The sequence below is a fragment of the Paroedura picta genome, chromosome 6 (assembly GCF_049243985.1).
Source record: "Paroedura picta isolate Pp20150507F chromosome 6, Ppicta_v3.0, whole genome shotgun sequence".
In the NCBI taxonomy this organism is placed as follows: domain Eukaryota; kingdom Metazoa; phylum Chordata; class Lepidosauria; order Squamata; family Gekkonidae; genus Paroedura; species Paroedura picta.
In genome coordinates, this window is record NC_135374.1 from 58,100,371 (window position 1) to 58,120,116 (window position 19,746).

General features: G+C 43.3%; 1 protein-coding gene across 5 annotated transcripts in view; it reads left to right on the forward strand.

Annotated features, from left to right (window-relative positions):
* Positions 1-823: 823 nt before the first annotated feature.
* The window catches only part of IFNAR2 (interferon alpha and beta receptor subunit 2), a 29,025-nt gene continuing 10,102 nt past the window's right edge, over positions 824-19,746 (forward strand). Inside the window, exons 1-8 of one of the 5 annotated variants that reach the window (XM_077342581.1) lie at positions 825-1,025; positions 1,753-1,797; positions 3,096-3,192; positions 9,562-9,603; positions 10,569-10,692; positions 15,145-15,204; positions 17,557-17,717; positions 18,711-18,853. In XM_077342581.1, the coding sequence (XP_077198696.1) occupies positions 3,150-3,192; positions 9,562-9,603; positions 10,569-10,692; positions 15,145-15,204; positions 17,557-17,717; positions 18,711-18,853 (573 nt within the window). In that variant the 5' untranslated portion in view covers positions 825-1,025; positions 1,753-1,797; positions 3,096-3,149. Of the gene's footprint in view, positions 1,026-1,752; positions 1,798-3,095; positions 3,193-6,398; positions 6,511-7,735; positions 7,879-9,561; positions 9,604-10,568; positions 10,693-15,144; positions 15,205-17,556; positions 17,718-18,710; positions 18,854-19,746 lie in introns of those variants that run through there. The other 4 variants (XM_077342580.1, XM_077342582.1, XM_077342583.1 and 1 more) reach the window with 4 other exon arrangements.

Sequence of the window (19,746 nt, forward strand, 5' to 3'; positions counted from 1 at the left end):
AAGTTTATATATGCACAAAATGGCAACCACATGGTGGGAGAATTGTAGATAGCATGCTCCCCCCATAGAAAAGGGGGCTACATCATCCAATGGGATGGATCCTATCATACCATTATTTATTTATATTTTTATAACACACCTACCCCTTTTATATCGCACCTTCAAATTTGAAACCTTTCTGCAATCTAAGGAAACTTCTCACAACTTTCTTCTGTCGAAGAAAGAGACCTTGGAAGAAGTCTCCTTGGAGGGCGAATGGATCCAAGCTTAGGTAGAAATCTGAAACATTTGGAATGGCTCATTGGCAAATCTATTCTGTTAAGAACAATGGGACTATGTTGCATGTAAACTAGATTCTCTTTACACTTTATCGATTGTGTGTGCCCTCCCTCTTCCACTTGATGCCACAGTCATATTCGCACATGAACTATGGGGTCTCCTCATGTGGTGCCTGGTTACAAGAACACGTGCTGCAGGCGCTGCAGCCTCCATCTCCACCCCAGCTTTCCCAGTGGAGGAGGAGGTGGGTGGGTGGGTGGGTGTACTATTGGGCACGCATATGAAGGGAACGCACCCGTATCCCAGAAAATACTTGCACTCCTCCAAGGAGACTGTGAAAAGTGAATCCCTACGTCGCCTAATGCGACTCCTAGACGGTGGCCGGGCTCCTCCGTCAAGCGTCCGGGTCCTCTGGTCGCTGTCGGAGGGGAGGGGAGGGGAGGGGAGGGGAGGGAGAGCGGCGGCGGCGGCGGCGACCAGGGGGGCGGCGGCTCATTCCACTCGCGGGGGGTTTCCCGGAGCCTCCAATCAGCGCCGTTTCCCCGCTCGCTAAGCCGAGCCTCGCTGCGTCCGCAAGATCCGCCTTCCGCGCGCTCTTTGCTTTCGTTTTCACCCGAGGAGCCGCTGCGGAGGCGACTAGCTGACCGATGGTTTGCCCGCCTGGACAAGGGACACCGCGGCCTTGGAAGCCGCAGCCGCGGTCCCGGCGAAGGCGGAGAGAGGGCGGGGAGAGAGCTGGCGTCCAGGTACGCTGCTTCGCGCAAAGGGGCCGACACCGGAGAGCGCAGGCGGCGGGAGAGATGCGGAGCGGGCCCCAGAGACCGCGCCCAGTTGCCCTTCGGGGCTCTTCCCAGGCCCGGCTGCGAATCGTGGGCGCAAAGCCCAACCTTCGTGGACTCGGCGGGAGACTGGCCACCTCTTCCAGCACGGCAGGGAAGGGCGGGCCGGCCGAGTCTGCCTCGCAGCCCCGCCTCTTGGCCCTTCTCAGGCGCAGCAGGGAGACCAGTCACGTCGGGTGTGCCGCCCCAAGGGCTCTATGGCGCTCGCGCGGGGGGGGGGGGGTTGCTCAAGGCAAGAGGCGTTCAGAGGGGGACTGCCGGCGCCTGCCTCGGCGGAGCCCCCTGGACTTCCTCGGTGGTCTCGCGCCCAAGTACTAGTAAGGCCGACCCGGCTTAGCTTCCGGGATCTGACGGGAGCAGGGAAGCTTGGCCTATTCCGTCAGCGCCACGATCCCCTCACTGGCCTTTATCTGAACCCTATAGAGTGCCATTTCTTTCCATGTAATCACATTTTCTAGCAGTGCATGGAAAGATTCCAGGTTTTTCTGTTTCCCGTTATTGCAGTTACAAATGTAGAGAACTTCGCACTGCTAATGAAGCATCCACATGGGAATTTTGTCAGTGTGCTTTTTCGTTGGTCAGTCGCAATTTTGCCTTTATTCCACATTGGACCTAACAGGGTTTTTATTTCCAGGCTGTCTTGCTAATTCACTGTGTGGTCGTGTTGCTGCTTTAAAATGTAAGTCTGGGCACTCAGAAGAATTAGTAGATCCTGGCAATAGATTGCCGATTTTTAAAAAACAGGAAAACTATCCATTGGCACAGGAGGGAAATAGTGGCTGCAGGGGTACTGAGGCAATGACTATGACACCAGTGTGGGCAGGTCCATCAAAAATCCAAACCTACTTGAACACACAACATGCAGACTCACTTATTTGCAATCTTTTCAAAAGATCCTATCAAATCAGATTTGAGAGAGATTGGCACTAACTCAGAAAGTAGGACAGTTCAGGATAATTTTAAAAATACATTTAAAAAAAAACATTTGGATAACAAACCAGAACATGTACAGAAGCAATCTTGCTCTCCTTGAAGCTGAGTAAACTGATATATTTGTAATCTGTTTAGGGAGGGGCAGAGCATCTGCTTTGGATTCAAAAGATCCTAAATTCAGTCCCTGGCATATCTATCTAAAAGGATCAAGTAGATCAAGGACCTCTGTCTCAGTCTCTGGAGAGCTTACATTTATTTACTTCCTTATTTGTTCATTTATAACCCACCTTCCTTGCTTAGACTCAGGTCCCCAGTCAAAAAAGACAGTGCTGACCCTGACAGGCCAATGGTCTGACTCAGTAGGAAGCAAAGCAGATTCATGTGTTCATGTATTGTACTATAGCAACATGTCAATTACCTCTTTTTTTTAAGGCAATATGTCAGTTACCTCTTTAAAAAAAAGTCTTTGCCTGTCATAGGGCAGCTATGGGAACTGAGGCAAGGAAAGTCCTTGGAAAGCTGTGTAGATGCCCAGTTGCAAATGTGAATGGCTTTGCACTTACAGTGGCAAGGAAAGCTACATGGAGAATCACCATGTGGAAGCAGTCTTTCTGAATAGGAAACAGCATCAGCATATTGAGCAAGCAAATTCATTTTTTATATTTTGCATAGAGAATAGAAGACTCAATGTGTGTCTTTCTCTGAGGCAATGACAGCTCATCATGAATGACTAAGAGCACTTCTGTTGCAAGTAGACCAGTGTTTCAAAACTTCTATATAAACAGGATTTTAAAGTGTGTGGTGGGTTTCTTAATCTAATTTTAGTGGGTATTTCAATACTGGATGTTTCAAGATGAAATACACCCTGATCCCTAGAAACAGATCCGCTATAATTCAACCAAGTACAATCAATATGCTACTGTGAGCAGAAATGGGAAATCTCAAGCTAAAATGTACAGTAGCACTCTAAGTCTGATAGTTATTTAGATCATGTTATGGAAATGAAATTATCTGGAATAACAATACAAGTTTCATTTGTTATAGTTGCAGATGCAGAAGTATTATCAGCACTTGGTCAGTAGGATGCACTTTTAAATTATGATGGCATTTTTCTTGGGACCATTGCACATCTATAGATTTGGTGAGTTCAGACCTAAGTATTATATTGTTAGAATTCTGCGTTCGTAAAATCTTCTTATACCAACTTAACAGTTTAAACAACAGCTGTTTTTCATCAGTATACAAATAGTATATGTTGTACAAAGAATTGTAGGTAGCCTTATTGATCCCCAGAGGAGGGGGTGAAATCCAAAATTAGCCATCCTGCAATACCTTTTTTATTTTTAGACCAACCAAAATAAAACCACAAAATAATGAGTACAAGCTTTTAAGTTCCCAAGAATTCTTCATAATCCGGGAAGTTAACTACAAAATGTGGGAGTAAAGGAAAAGATGTTAAAGGATGTGGTAGAAGAACACCAAAGTCAACATTTTTTAACTTCCTTAAATTCAAGACAAGGAAGAATCTTTCACAGTCACAACTGATTTCATGTGCCAATTTGAAAGTTTAAATTATGCAGTATAACATAAGGACAGAAATAAATGCTTATAGTTATTTCAGACTTTTCCACTCTGAATGAAATATCTGATATTTCTGACAGGAAAAAAAATAGAAGTGACTACAAACCACACTGAACCTTATACGGTGAATCTGAGATTGTAATCCCAGATGAGTTGGAAAAAAGGCAGCAGTGGGTAGGGTTGCCAACGCCCTGAATAAAAAATATCCTCTCCTTTTAATCAAATGTTAATGTGTCCAAATAGCATGGAGGTAAACAACATAATCTCATAAATAATACCCCATTTAGTGTCTGTTAAAAAGACAGTGTATTTTTGTCTCCCGGTTGTTGGCACCCCCACAAGCTGAGGTAGACCAACTTCTCAGCTCATTCATTGCCTCAATCAAAAATGCTCTCTCCAGGCTGCTTCAGCTAGAAAGTGTGGAAAGCCAGGTACAATATAGGTGTCTATCTTCTTTTCACTACCAGTTTCAGAGTTTCACTCACAAACCAGCAGCGAGGAGGGATTTATTTATTATATTTATTTATTATATTTAAACCCCTTTCCTCAGAGCCATGACTGCAATCCAGATGGAAGAGCCCATGAAGTTGTTTTTCTATAGCTTTAACTGCATATATGAATGGATAGTGAATTAATACACCACGATTTTGTTTTTAAGTATTTTAGTTGACAAATTGTTCTTGGTAAAGAACAAATATTGCATCCAGACATGTTTGCCAGATTTCCTGTTCCTGTTTATTGGCCTGTCTGCCTTATGTTTATATGGAGATTTGGCTCTAATGTCTGAGGGCAGATTCAAAGAGGGGGAAAGGTACATTCTAATAACACAATGTTATATATTAGTGGGTCTTTTTCCTCACAGGAAATCCAGTATTTCTAAAATCAAACTGATGCATCCCATTTGCCATGTGGCATGTGAACTCTCTTGGCAAAAAACTTTTCTGTTAGATGAATCTGATGCTATGAAGTAGTTCAACACTGCCTAAGCAGTTATACCCTTCCAAATAGCCAGACTACATGATACAGTTTCTAATGATACTGCAGGGAAAGTGAGGCAGATCCAGGAAACCCCAGCTTGACTTGTTAGAAATCATTTAATGTAGGTTTGACTCAGCACCGACTGAGATCAATGTGCTTAAAGTGGAGTGACCCTACTTAGGATGGCATTCAAAGTCACGGCAAAACTGTGTTTTCATAGAAGTACATTCTAACCTACTGCGTGCAGTGTTCTATTGTTAAACTAGCAGAAAAGCATTCAGGTGTTAGTGGGCCATGCAAGAAAGAGGGGGAAGTGGGGGGAATGTACCTGAAGGCCTGGCAGCGTTCGGGGTGTCGTGGCGGTGGGACAGGCGCGGAAGTGGTGGGACAGGACGCCTCTGCAGCGGGCAGTTTCAGGTGGCCTTTGATTGTGTGGCGGATGGGGCGGGCTCAGTGGCCGGGCGCGGCTGGAGGGGCAGCGGCATGTTGGAGGTAGCGGGCAGCCAGGGGCATCTGTCAAGGGGCCTGGTGGCGGTCGGAACAGGGTGGCTGTGTCAGGAGGTTTCAGGTGCTGCGGCCCGCGCTCGGAGAGAGGAGTGGTGGTGCATGGGGCGGTAGCTGGGGCGGCGCAGGAGCCGCACAGGCCGCTGGCAGCCATTCCCAGCATCAGGCCTTGGAGGAAGTAGAGGGAGAAGTGTGCTTGTCGGCCAGGCAGGCTGTAGTGTTGAGGTGCGGTGAGCGCCTTGGTGGCGATGCAGGTCCAGGGAGCGAGTGTATCGGCAGCGGGTTGTCAGAGGCATGCCCTTTTATCATGTATTCATTTCATTTCAAATGAGTAGCCGTGTTGGTCTGAAGTAGCACAATCAGAGTCCAGTAGCACCTTTAAGACCAACAAAGAGACATAGGGCAAACAGGTCAAACCCTCCGCCAAAGAATTAATGGACACAAATCTGACATCAAAAGCCACAAGACTGAAAAACCTGTAAGAGAACACCTCAACCTTCCAGGACATTCTATAAGGTAGCGATCCCCAACCTGTGGGCCGTGGACCACATGTGGTCCTTCGACTAATTTGGAGGTGGGCCCCGAAGAATGCCTTCTCCCCCCCTCGGCCCTTTACTTCATCCCTCCCGGCCCTTTACTTCATCCCCCCCGGCCCTTTACAACACAAACAAGCTCAGGGTTCCCATTGATTTGTCATTGTCATGAGTTAAAATTTCCATGAAAATAAAATGTTCCTTATGTTCGTTGTTGTGGCGTGTCTGTATCTTATTTGGAAGGGATGTTTAAACATTACCATAGCAATCAGAGAGCATTAGGGCAGTGGTTGAGAGTAGAGGAGTAAACTACCCCCCCCACCGGGCCTCAGTAAAAGGCATTGAGTGGTCCCCGGTGTTGAATGGTCCCCGGTGATAAAAAGGTTGGGAACCACTGCTATAAGGGACTTAAAAGTAGCTGTTGTTTTACAAAGAAACTTCAAGAACAGGCTAGAAAGGGAGATTGCAGAAATGCAAGTTATTACAACACTCAATACTTTGACATACCCTGGACTCAACAAGGACAAAGGTTTTTTATCTCATTATGCATGCTAACCTTATGTAACTTTTGTTTCCACATTCCTCACAATTTATTTTAATTGGGATTATGTGACTGTTATTACAAAACTCTATACTATGACATACCCAGGACTCAATAGAGACAAAGGCTTTTTTTATTCATGCTAACCTTGTTCAACTTGTGTATCCATATTCCTCACTGTGTATTTTATTTGTGATAATATGACTGTAGGATATGGCATTGTAATGGAATTTTGAGTTTGACTCCCTGTCCTTGGGAAGTGACCAGCAATTCCCTGGGAGGAATGTCTCACAGTTGTATGGAGCAAGCAACATATGGAGAGGTGACAGCCTTTGATCTCTCTACCAGCAACACTTTGGTTTCTCTTTGTAAAGTACACTGAATTCATTGGCTGTTTTGACAAAGGATTATAATTGGCTGTATCTGGTTGTGGCACAGATGTAACAGAATTGATTTTTGCTATATATTCCCTGTCATGTAGGAAGATCATAGTCTGACTAAGGGTGCTTGCACTCGAAAGCTCACGCCTTGATTAAATCTTTGTTGGTCTTAAAGGTGCTACTGGACTCTGATTTTATCATTTCATTTCAGTGAGAGGACAGTGATAGTAAAGTTTAGTGAGATTGGCCAGTGTATGCCATGTCTATAGAGAAGAGAGAGCCATTGGAATAAGGCCGCAGTCTCTTCTAGTTGTTTTCATGTAGGTTTTTTAGCAGCTGCAATTTACCAGAGTTCTGTGGTACATTTTTCTTGTTATGAAAAGACTCTGAGAATGAGAAAGGAAAATGTGGTTAAGAAGATACTTATGTTGTCCATGGCCTTTTTAGTGTGGGATCATTTGTACCCACTTCTCGAATACATACTCTGGGTATAGATGTATAGTTTTGAAGAATTTAGAGAAGATGAAGGGAAAACATCTTATTAATCTTCTGCTATCTATTCCATCTCACAAATATTAAATAGGAAATTGTGATTATTATTATTATTAATTAATTGTATATGTTTACCAATGTGCTTGGTCAGCCAGCTCAGGGACATGTACAATAGTAAAAATCACAGTAAAATGATACAATGAAACCAATCTAACAACCCTCCCAATACCCCAATAATCCAAGTCAACAGGCCCCCACCCCAGTAGACCTGATGCCTCGGCGGGTACACAGAGGAGGGGCCCAATAGATCTTCCCTGCCTAGCCTCAGACAAACACCTGATATATCCAGGTACATGACCCAACTATTATAATAAGAAACAGAGTTCTGTTTGTTTGTTACATTTTTGCCCTGCCCTTCTGTCAAGGGTCTCTGGGCAATACATGTGGTTGCCCCCTCCTTTAATCCCCACAACAATGCAGTGAGGTAGATTTTTGTCTAAATCTTCCTCATTAGCCGAAGGTTTCCCAGGGAGCTCCACAACTCCATGCCATGTTTCTAGTATAACACTCTATCCACTATACCACACTGATTTCTGTTTTAGTGAAATGATACCTGTATTCATTTTCTATATGACCAAAACTTCCTTTGCCTTTTGTTTCCACACTTTTGATCAGTATGCCACATGCTTACTCTGTTTTATAAGTTGACCTCAAGAGAGGGAGTGCTTCAGAAACAGCAGTGATAGTTCCAAGACTAAACAGAAGCAGGGAGTGGCAATTTCTCTGTATGCAGTAAAATTACGTGAGCAACATAAGATGTGAGTACCCTGCCTCCATTCTGCATTGTTTGCAATGAGGTGAAAACTCAAGTGTGCTTCTTCACCCACTTCTGGGTATAACATGTAGTGCTTGTAATCTTCAATGAAACGTCATGGGCACATTCTGAAAGTATCACTAGAAGGAGAAGTCAGGGCCTCTTGAGTTGCAGTGGGCAACTGCAGGATTGTCTGTTTCCACTAGACAATCGGCTTCAGCACCAGTGAACTTTATCATGAGTGAGACAGAGAGGAAGTGTAAAGCAAAGGGAGAAGTGTGGAGGAAAGGCAGACCCAAAAAGAATCTATGAGGATTTTGTATAAATTATGCTCAGTTCCTCGTTGAAGCAGTTGCACAGACAGCTGTTTTTCATAATGTTGGAAACTGATTAGAGGTTACTCTCACAGAGAATGGTGATGTTTTTAGTTTAGATTCTTAAAGAAAAATTACATGATAGAACAAAGCTCCCCATATTTCACTTATAGGAACGCATTAATTGATTGCAGTTGTTTCTGTGAAATGGTCAGGACCAGGCAAACATGTCAACAAAAGAAATCCAAACTCTGCCTGGAAGAAACTGATGCTCATAGAATAAATTATACAATTAAACATTATGTATAATCATTTATTCACTTATGTATTTATTATTAGATTTGTATACTGCCACTCCCAGCAAGCTATCTCGCGGCAGTTCACATCACATAAAAACATCCCATAAGATTTCTAAACATCCCAATATTCTTAACATACAATCAAATTTACAATAAAAGATACAATAACCCACTGTTCTCATAGCATTATATTTAGAAACCTGAAAACTGAGAAGAATTGAGATTGCCAGGAAGGAGCTGAAATAATAATTTGTAAGACTTCATAAAATATGCCACTGAGGAGGGCAAATAAAAGAAGCTATGGAGAAAAACAGGATATAGATACCTCTCACACCAAGCTGAGGAGCTGATATCATTCCAAGGATCTTTTTATCACCTAATACTCATTTTCAAACTCTATGATACAAACATGGGGCCTAAAACTCTCTTTTTTTTCTTTTGAAATGAAGGCTAGAACACTTTAATTCTGGATCCTGTACTGTAGCGATCCCCAACCTGTGGGCCGTGGACCACATGTGGTCCTTCGACTAATTGGAGGTGGGCCCCGAAGGACGCCTTCTCCCCCCCCCCCGGCCCTTTACTTCATCCCCCCTGGCCCTTTACAACACACTTTGGGTGTCATTGTCTCCCATCACTCCCAGATGGGACTATCTCATTGCAGAGAAACAAGCTCAGGGTTCCCATTGATTTGTCATTGTCATGAGTTAAAATTTCCATGAAAATAAAATGTTCGTTATGTTCATGGTTGTGGTGTGTCTGTATCTTATTTTGAAGGGATGTTTAAACATTACCATAGCGATCAGAGAGCGTTAGGGCAGTGGTTGAGAGTAGAGGAGTAAACTACCCCCCCACCGGGCCTCAGTAAAAGGCATTGAGTCGTCCCCGGTGAGTGGTCCCCGGCATTGAGTGGTCCCCGGTGATAAAAAGGTTGGGGACCACTGCTGTACTGTACTGTTTCTTTTTATGTTGGAAGTATATTCTAATCAGTAGTATACACACAGCTGTTGTTTGTTTTATGTGCTGAATTGCTTTTTAAAAAGAGTTTCTAAAACAAATTTTCATTTTAATTTATAGTATACATCAGTGCTATGACTTGGGTTTTGTACAGTATACCTGGTAAGTGTTATCAAACTACTTTAAATATCTTGCTTAGAAAGAATTGTAGTTGGAATAAATGTTCTTTTAGTCATTGTATATATTTATTTAAAATATTGATGTCCTGCCTTCCTCAAAATGTGTTCCGAAACAGAACTGTTATTCATGCTTTCCTAAATATGTGATGGCCTCCACACATCACATATTTAGGAAAGGACAATTTACCTCCTGGAAAGGCCCATTAAATGGGAAATACCGTTTCAGTGGTATTTGCAACGGAAAATCAATAGTTACTGTGCCATTGCTTAGAAGGGCAACTAAAGACATGTACAGTAGAAGTGAATCCACTGTGTTTGGGGCAAGTGTACCTATCTTCTTTACCAGCTTAACTTCAAGAAAAACCCATTCTTCCTATTTACAGCAGAAACTTCACAATGAGGGTAGGTATATAAGCCAAATGAATACATAAATAAAATAAAATAAATATGGGCAGCAAGCCATTATGGTCAGAAAGCTACTCTCTTCCTCAAGCAGTTTTTCAATATTAAAAAAAATGTTTTTTTTTGTTGGTAAAATGATTCTGATTTACAGGTGGCAGTACAATATAAATATACAGATTTTTAAGGGGCAATAGTCAGCTAAAGACTGAGAAGAAAAACAAGGCAAACAACAGTGTTATATTTACTTACCAATGTAGCTGAAAATGAAATTTGGGTATGAGCACTGGGAGGGGGAAATGCTGTGAATCCTAGTTTATATGTGCACTCCCTCTCTCCATTTTTAAAATTTCAGTGCTTTAAAATTGTGCTTCCAGTTCAGTTAGTATGGATTAGAACAGTACAACTTTCATTGCAATGACTGCATTATATTTGTTCAAGGCAGGGCGAGGCACCCAAGGGTGTACTAATACTAATCTTGCAGGGGGGATAGAATTTGTACTTTTCCAATTTTTGCTAAGATTAGTAATTGCTGCTTTGTCCCATTAGGAATATCAGTATCACCACTCAACCTGACAATAAAACCACAGAATTTTGAGTACATTTTGTCATGGGAGGCTGGAAATAATACATTGGCACCAACCTACTACAGTGTGATGTATACAAGTTTCGGGTTTGTATTTTTTGCAAATTATTATGAAAGTTTAATAAGTTACTATATCATTATCAGTTAAACTTAGCTGTTTAAATTCCTGAAACAAAGTGCTATGTGGAAAACAGGGAAGATGCGCAAATAAAATAATATAAGGACCGACATTACAAAAGCCCCAGTGTGTCTGCCCCAGTTTTATTGATCAGAATTTACTTGAGAATTCTGTGCTTGGAATTTTTAGGAGTGCAGAATCCCAATTTGGATTGGATAATGGCATATTAAGAGAGGGGATTTAAATCTTCCCTCCTATAATTTTCTCAACCTGAAACAGTTCCAGGGATTGACTGTCAAGAGAGAGGGTCACCTCTCTATCAATCAACATGACTATTTGAATACCAGCATTTTTCTTGTTATAAATTTAAAGCAGTAGCCTGTTTCCTTGATTTTCTATCCAAGTGTTAAAAATAACATGCAGAGAGTTTCCCCCTCTTGAATGCACATCTTGATGTGTGGTGTTTATGTGTGTCAATGAAGCTGAGGGTAATACTGTAAGGAGTCTAAACTAGAGGCAGAATGGTCACAGCTGAGATCCCAAACTAAGATGCATCTGCCTTTGGTGATCAATGGCCACATCAGCATAAGAGAATGGGCAGTACCAATGGTGATGGGTATGGAAGAATCCTTGAAACACTAGCTACTGGGCAGCAAGAGTAGAGAAAAGTGACATGAACAATAGCTAACGGACACTGAAACTAACCCTGGTTAGCATGGTGCAGCAGAAAACAATGGTAAATCACTCTGGATCAACTTTTACCTCAAAAATCCTATGATGAGACAACCTAAAACAAAAAAGGATACAATGCTGGAAGATGTAAATTCCAGGTCAGAGAGCACCCTGTTAGCTACTGAGGAAGAGCAGAAGACAACTACAACTAGCACTATTCTTAATGATGTAATTGGGTTAAAGTCAAAAGGAGATTTGTTCCAGGATCTGGGGACGGTAATCAAAGGACCTGGTGGGCCAGAAACCCCCATCTTTGAAATTCCCCTCTGGGAAAACTTATGTGTTTAGGAATGGATAAGGATTAACAAAATGTGGTGCATATCCTGGTAATTTTAAATTAGATTAATGCAACACACTTTATGTAGGGTTGCCCTTAAGATTTTCTGGAAGCTTTGTTTGGCACAGAATGCTGCAGTTAGAGTGTTAACTTGAGTGGGTCATAGCAGCTATATCACTCCAGTCTTGTTCTAGCAATGCAGGTTTCTGATTTGTTTCCGGGCACAATTCAAGGTGCTGGCATTGACCATTAAAGCCCTGTACAACCCGAGATCAACATACCTTAAGAACCACCATGTCCCATACATTCCAGTCACCTTCAGAGGCCCTGCTTTGATTGCCCCTATAATCTCAAACTAGATGGGTAACAGCCTAAGAGAAGGCCTTCTCAGTTTTGGCACCAAATTTTGGGGACTCCCTCCGCAGGGAGATTTATCTTTCTCCCTCTATTGGTGTCTTATGCCAGCACATAATGACTTTTAATTTCATCTGGCATATACCCAACAGTTGTTGGCTCTTCATCTAGAGCAGTGGTTCTCAACCTTCCTAATGCTGCGACACTTTAATACAGTTCCTCATGTTGTGGTGACCCTCAACCATAAAATTATGCAAGTGTTCTTTCACAGAAATTAAACCAAAACTGACCAATGGTATGAAGATACATTGTTCATGATTGTATATAAATTGGGTTTTTTCCCCGGGGTTTCTCAGTTCAGTCCTGCCTCTTGTCCCACCATGCCGATCTCGCTCTTTTCCGCTGCTCCAGACAAATGAACACTCTATCTTGTTCTACCCCACAAGGCTGTTGTATAGATTAGCGATCCCCAACCTGTGGGCTGCAGACCACATGTGGTCCTTCGACTAATTGGAGGTGGGCCCCGAAGGACGCCTTCTCCCCCCCCCGGCCCTTTACTTCATCCCCCCCAGCCCTTTACAACACACTTCACTGTTGTGGTGTGTCTGTATCTTATTTTGAAGGGATGTTTAAACATTACCATAGCGATCAGAGAGCACTAGGGCAGTGGTTGAGAGTAGAGGAGTAAACTACCCCCCCCCCACCGGGCCTCAATAAAAGGCGTTGAGTGGTCCCCAGTGAGTGGTCCCCGGCGTTGAGTGGTCCCCGGTGATAAAAAGGTTAGGGACCACTGGTGTAGATGACACCCCCACCCTGGCCAAGCAGCTTGCCCTGCCGTGACCCCTGTGAACTGTGAACTCCCTCTGGTGGCAGTTAGTCCTTGTAAGACGGAACGTTTAATCCCCCTACCCCATGCAAAGGGTCCCATCCTCCCCACTAGCTCTCTCCGACAGCTCTTATTCCTCCTCTGCTGTTCCCTTTGAGGGGCTGGCTCTTTCTGTCCTTCCTCCCCTGGTCTTGCCTGCTCACCCACTGAGGAATTCTAGAGGTGAACTGTCCACACAACTGCAAGTGAAGATAACACTCTTCTGTATGGGGGTGATTTAACCCCCTCCTTTATAAACTTTTTGTTTAAAAGTTCAAATCTGAGACCTCTTTTTTCTCTTCATCACTCTGATCTGCAGATTTAAGTATTTGTGGATAGGGCCATGTTTAGAATTTGATGTACAGATTGTTGTACTCATCAACGGGATATTTTAATCTATTATTACTAACTAGGGACCAAGCCCGTTGTAAATACAAAGGGCTCTAGGTATTCTTTTGGGGCCGGGGGGAAGGCTTCCTTCCCTAGTTAGGGGTTGGTCCCTAGTTAGTAATAATAGATTGCCCTGGCAGCGGTGCAGCCTTCCCCCCCGGGCCTAGAAGCGCGGCCTCCTCAAAGGCTGGACTCTGAAGCATTTTGAAGTCCCACCTCCAAAACTCGAGGAATATTTCCAACCCAGGGGTAGCCAACATCCAGGTGGGGCCTGGAGAGCTCCTGGAATTGCAGCTCATCTTCATAGTATAAAGATCAGCCCCCCAGGCAAAAAGGGCTACTTTGGACAGGGTTGTGGTAGAGTAGAAACATTTAAGGCCTCCCACACAGGTTGTTGTTGAATTGAAAGACTTGAGGCCTACTGCACAGGGTTGTTGTGCAGATGAAACAGGAGACAAAAAACCTCCGCAACAGCATCCAGTTTCATCTGCAGAATAACGCTGTGCAGTGGCCTCAAATCTGCAGAGAATTGCAAAGAAGAAATACACATGTCTAACCCCCTGCCAGAGCAGTATTTTAAGTGAGAAGGGGCTTTTCTGTGGCCTCCCTGTCAGCCAACTGTTTGGCAGAAGGGGAAAGTCCCCCCCCCTCAAAAGGAATGCCCACCTCCATACCCTGAGGCTCCCCTGCATTGCTCTTGGAAACGCCTCAATCAGGGTCTGTTAAAGGCTCCTTCCCAGCAGGCCTGAAGGGGGGGGGGAGCACACTCACCAGCCTCCTGCCAGGTCTGTCAGTGTTCTGAGGCAATTTACATTTGACCTTGGGGTGAAAAGAGCTGGCACAGCTTGTCCAAGTCTCTGATCTCATCCCCCTTGGCAGTCCTACTCCTCTCCCTGTGGTGGTCAGGAACAGACTGGCAGTGATGTCTCCAGATTGCCCCTGGCTGGCCGGGTAGGTGGATCGGGAGGCGCTTTGCGTCTCCTGACTGGATTGAACTCTGGTCTGTCCTGGTGAGGGCCCAATCGGAAGGCGCTTCACATCTTCCGATTGGCCCCTTACCAGACTGACTGGAATTCTTGTCAGTCCGGGCGAGGGGCCAATCAGCACCTTCCGCTATCCTAGACTGGCCCTTTCTCCTCCCACTTAGGCCTTAACCAATTATTTATACCACTTCCAGTAGTTTACAGACTAGCAGGAAAGCCTGCCGTGCAAAAAAAAAAAAAAGTCTGTTGTACAACGAGCTCTAGATTGGTTGAGTTCCCTTTCAATATTCCTTGGCTGGCTCCTTTGATTCTGTCTCTTTGGCTCTTCCTTGGACTTTGGTTACCTCAGTACATGTTAGGACCCGGACTGAACTCTGACTCTGCTAAACAGATTGTGATTTGGGCTTGGCTTCCCGGCCAAGTGTGTATTTCTCCAGGCTGCCACTTGGTGGGCCAGCTATGCCAGCACAGAGACTCTGCTAATCCTCTGGTATTGACTCAACAAATATACAAAAGGTGAACCAAATTGCCTTTGTTCTCATTTTCTGGGTAAAGTTCACACAGTACTTACTATGTAAGTTTATATATTATTCTATATCTTGTCCTCTCATTGTTGACAGATAAGGAAGCACAGGATATCAACGCAGACTGTCGTTGTCAACTTCTGTAAACTGTGAATTCGGGAAGGATTCTCTTTCACAAGCAGTGTTTAAAAGAGCCAGTGGATTATGAAGCCTATAGTTCATGAGATAAAATTGAGTTAACATGGGCTTTAAAAGATATACGCACACGTTTATAGTATGTATTTGCTTCTTTCTAGTGATTGTCTGTCTACATCGGAGCCAGATGAAGAAGAAGATTCATCCAACAACAATGCTGAGTAAGTAAGGAGTAAGAAACAGGTGTTCAAGTATGTATTTGAGTCTATGAAATAGAACATATAATAGCAACTTACAGCTAAGAGTTACCATATTTGCCGTTGTATAAGACGACTGGGCATATAAGACGACCCCCCAACATTTCCATTCAAAATATAGAGTTTGTCAACATTGTACGGCCGCAGCACCACCGCAGCGCCTCCGGCCCACTCCTGCATCTCCCTGTGACCGGCGCTAGTGCGCAAATGCGCATGAGCGAGCTCTGCTTAGACAAGGGGTGGGCCGGAGCGCCGCTGCTTCCCGCCGAGCAGAACGGGCCGGTCACGCCGAAAAGCTGGCACCCCTGTCTTGCTGCTGATGCTCACCGCAGCCACGCTGATGACTCACCACGGCTGCGCTGGATATCTCACGATACTGGATGGTATGTAGAATGAGGTGGGTGGCCATTGGGAGGCCACTATGGGCACCGGGTGGACATCGGGAGGCCACTATGGGCAGCTATGTCTATCCCAACTGAAGTGCACCCGGCGTATAGGACATCCCCCCCCCCTTGGAGGCATGTTTTTCAGGGGGGAAAGTAGTCTTATACGCCAGCAAATACAGTATACACGTGGTCCTTTGAATCACCTATGTTTTGTATATGTAGATGAATAATAGGCCTTCACATAAATAATAATAGGCCTTTGTACCCTCTCCAGAGTAGATCCTTGGTGTTAACAAGTGTGGGAAATGGCAAGTCAGTGGAAGTGAAGCAAAAGGCCTGGGGGGGAGAAATTTTAATGAGGTGCATCTGAGAGAAGGATCTGCTCAATGCAGGATCAACCTAAAGCTTCCATGATAAGTATCTGTCCAGCTGTTGTTTAAAGACTGCCAGTGATAGGATGCTCATCACCTCATTATCAGCCAATTCCTCTGCTGAACACCACAGGAGGCAGAGCTGACATTTCTATTTGTCTGCCCTTCTCTTGAGCCAGACCTGGGCTCTCCTTGCTCTCTCCCTGATGCTGAACTGAACTCCTGCTGTGCTTCCCTCCAGCATTCTATCCCTCTCCTGAAAAGAGATTGGAAGCTGGAACGTCATTAACTCCCCCATTGAATGACCAAAATTGGAAGGTTTAACAGGCATGTTTGAAATTCAGGTACACAAATTCCTAAAGTAACAAAATGTGGCCCTAGGAAGCAGTATGTTTAGCATACAGCCTATACAAACGGAATGCCACATTCTTGACTGATATTAGGGTGAGGAACCTGTGCGAGAAGAGAGTTTGAGTTTTTTGTGGTCCCAGAATTATAATGTTAAAGATAACCTTCTATCTCTTCACTCAGTCTCATATTTTATAATACAGATTTAAAATAATCTGGTTAAGGGTTTTATTTTGTACTGTCAGATTCCCCCCCATTACAAATTGATACTATAATGTCAATCAAGACATTTATTTAAATTATTTATATCCTGCCTTTTAAAATTATTTATATCCTTGGATTCAAAGTAGCTTACATAGCAACAAATTGCAAGTACAGTGGAACAATCCATGCATAACATAAATCATCACAAAGGTAAAAAAAACACAACCAGATTTATTCTCCTACAAAGTAAAGCACCTCATACATCTTCCTAAATACAGCAAATGAACACACCCTTTGCACCCATTCTGGCCATTTGGAAAGACTGAACCCACAATGAAAAACCTTGGTCCCTAGCTTATTATTCTATGGACCAACCTAAGGAATGATGCCATAGGGATAAGGCTTCTAAAGAACAAAGCTGGTACGTTAACATATATCAGGAGATGTGGTTTGATAAAGGCTATTAAAGACTTTAACATTTTTAACTAGCATATTGAATTGGACCTGGAAGCAATAGGTAAGCAGGACAGTTGATACAGCGCTGGAGTTCTGAGTAGCTAATCCCAAACTGGCGGTGTCTTGCTTTCAGATTTTGTACCTATTGAAGCTTTCAAGACATCTACAATTCCACCCTGCATACAGCATTTTACACTAGTTCAGTTTGGACATTACAGTATCATGAAACAGCATAACTATGTTTGTTATCCAGAATGGCCCACATAAGCATATATTCTGAATAAAGAAGTGTCTGCCTTTTAAAGTATCAGAAGCCTCATACACCTGGGTTCAGGCAACAGAAAGATCAGCAAGTACACAGCTCCCACAAGCAATAGGAACAGTAGCCTGGAAAGCAAACAGTCAATTAAGATTTGAATTTTCATGGCAAGAGAAAGGATATACTAGTTTGACTAATACCCAACATTGTTGCCAGTGTGCATGCGGTAATTTTATTTGTTGGTCTAGATTCAACTAAGAATATTTTTACACTGTCTTGCTTCCATTCAAAGTTACTATCAAACCATCAAGGAGTGCTCCAATATCACACGTTTGTCCTGTAATCTGACAAAGGAGTTTACAAATCCCTGTAAGATGTATGTGATAAAAGTGCAGACATTCCCAGAATATGCAGCAAATTATTCAGCCCTCGTATTTAATCCATATGTTAATAGTAAGTATTTTTGTTTCTGAAGCATTTTCTAGTCTTACTGTTATGAATATCATTGCAAATGTTCTTGCTGCTTGAAGGAATGCATATATCATGAAAACTTGAAAGTGTTCCCTGTGACCTTCAAGGATGTCCTGTGATTGATAAAATGGAATGTGGGTATCATTATAGAATAGCAAATTGTTAATGATTTTGATTGTACTGGCACATTTTGGATTTGTTATTACAGATCCCTCTGTTTGCGGCCTTTGTGTTGACTGTTTGAGTAGACTTTTGGGTCTACACTTGCATGGCCTTCCTCCTTAGAGCATTGGGGGCCAAACCAAATATGTCTGAATGTCTACATCGTACTACATCGGGACTGCTGTCCAGGGATGAGGGAGTTAAACTGCACCTCACATACCTAAACCATAATGCACCTTACATTGTTACCACCACTAGAAGGGGGGGGGGAGAAATGAAAAGAGAGGATTCGGTCTTTTGTCTTTTTCATGGATACCAGAAGTCTGTGGAGGCATGAATGGTTTCAGGTAAAGAAACCACATGAGGAGGAAGAGTTAAATGCCATGTTCCAGCTATCACATCTTCCATTACAATTAAAAAGCACTATTAAGTTCCATTCACAGATTTATGTCTAGTTTGGCCCACAGAATTACTATTAGCTATGACTGTGGGAAAGAAAGGCACCAACTGCAGCTAATGCAACTCCTAGGTACAATTTCTGTTGAGCAGTGGTGTTTGAGGAATGGTGTTGGGAAAGAACTGAGTACTCCTGCCATTGCATCAACTTAATTGTCCCTTTTACTGAAGAAAACAGTGAAAGTACTCATAATGGTTCTCTCATCTAATACATACTTCAGCCCCAAAGTAGAAGTTAGCATCAGCAGGCAGAGCTAGCTAGTAGATTTCAGGACTGACTTTAAGGATCAAAATTTAGGAATACAGCCAACTGTGATTTGGTCTATTTATTACCTCTTTATTTTATTTCTCAAACAGCATGCTTAGGACCACCTGAGTTTAACATTTCTGCTTGTTCAAACTGTGTAAATGTGACAGTGAAAATTATTTCTGCATTACTTAATGTATATAAAAAAATGGATTATACAATAAAAGTGAATGCTGTGGATTTTGAAGAACAGGTAAGTGATTTATTATATCTATTATCCATCCATATGCTTATAAACAAAATATTAAATGCAATTGATATGAAAATGTTTAAAGCAGTCAAAAAATACCAGGTGCTCTCCACCAGTGGTATTCCCCAGGTTTGGACTACTCTAAAAGTTCTATGGAGCTCCCTTGTGCAACCTTTCTGAAAAGCCAAGAGGATATGAGCCCCTAACCTGGGTGTAAACTGCACGGAGCTTTTATTCCAATCCCAGGTCGATTCAGTCCCTGCCGTCTACACAGAATGCGATTTCCGTTTTGATTTTGAGCAATTTAAATTTTCCTTCTGCAGCAAGAAGGATTGATCTGGAGTGTCCCTACCTTTATAGTGCGATATCTTAGAGTGCATTTAATGCTCAATATTTCAAGATTTGGATTAGATAAAGCAGGGTGTTTTGAACCTCTGTGGTAGAGATGCCCTGATTGGCCAAGGTGGGCATGTGACAAGCTTGCCTTAAAGGAGAAGCCCCTAATTTCTCTCAACTTCTGTCAGTCTTGGATTTTTTCTCCCTTCTCTGCCTTCTTCGATCCTCTCCCCCCCCCCCTCCAAGAAAAGAAAGAGGTTCCCTTTCTTGGCTCCTCTCCCCCCCTTCAAGAAAAGAAAGAAAGAGGCGTGGCTCCCCCCCCTTCTGAACTACCCTAACCACGTGCAGAACACTTTCCTGTTTCAATTGGGGGGAGAGGAAGACCAGAGTTAAAATCGATCTGAATTCAACAGGATTGACAATGGAATAAGTGCAGACTCTGCCCTGTTCTGGGAAGCTCTTCAAGAGGCATATGGCATTACCACTGAAAAGGTTTAAGCCTGGACTATTGCCTAGGAATGAAGCTGTCACACAAGCATAGAGGAAGAGGCAGTTTTTCA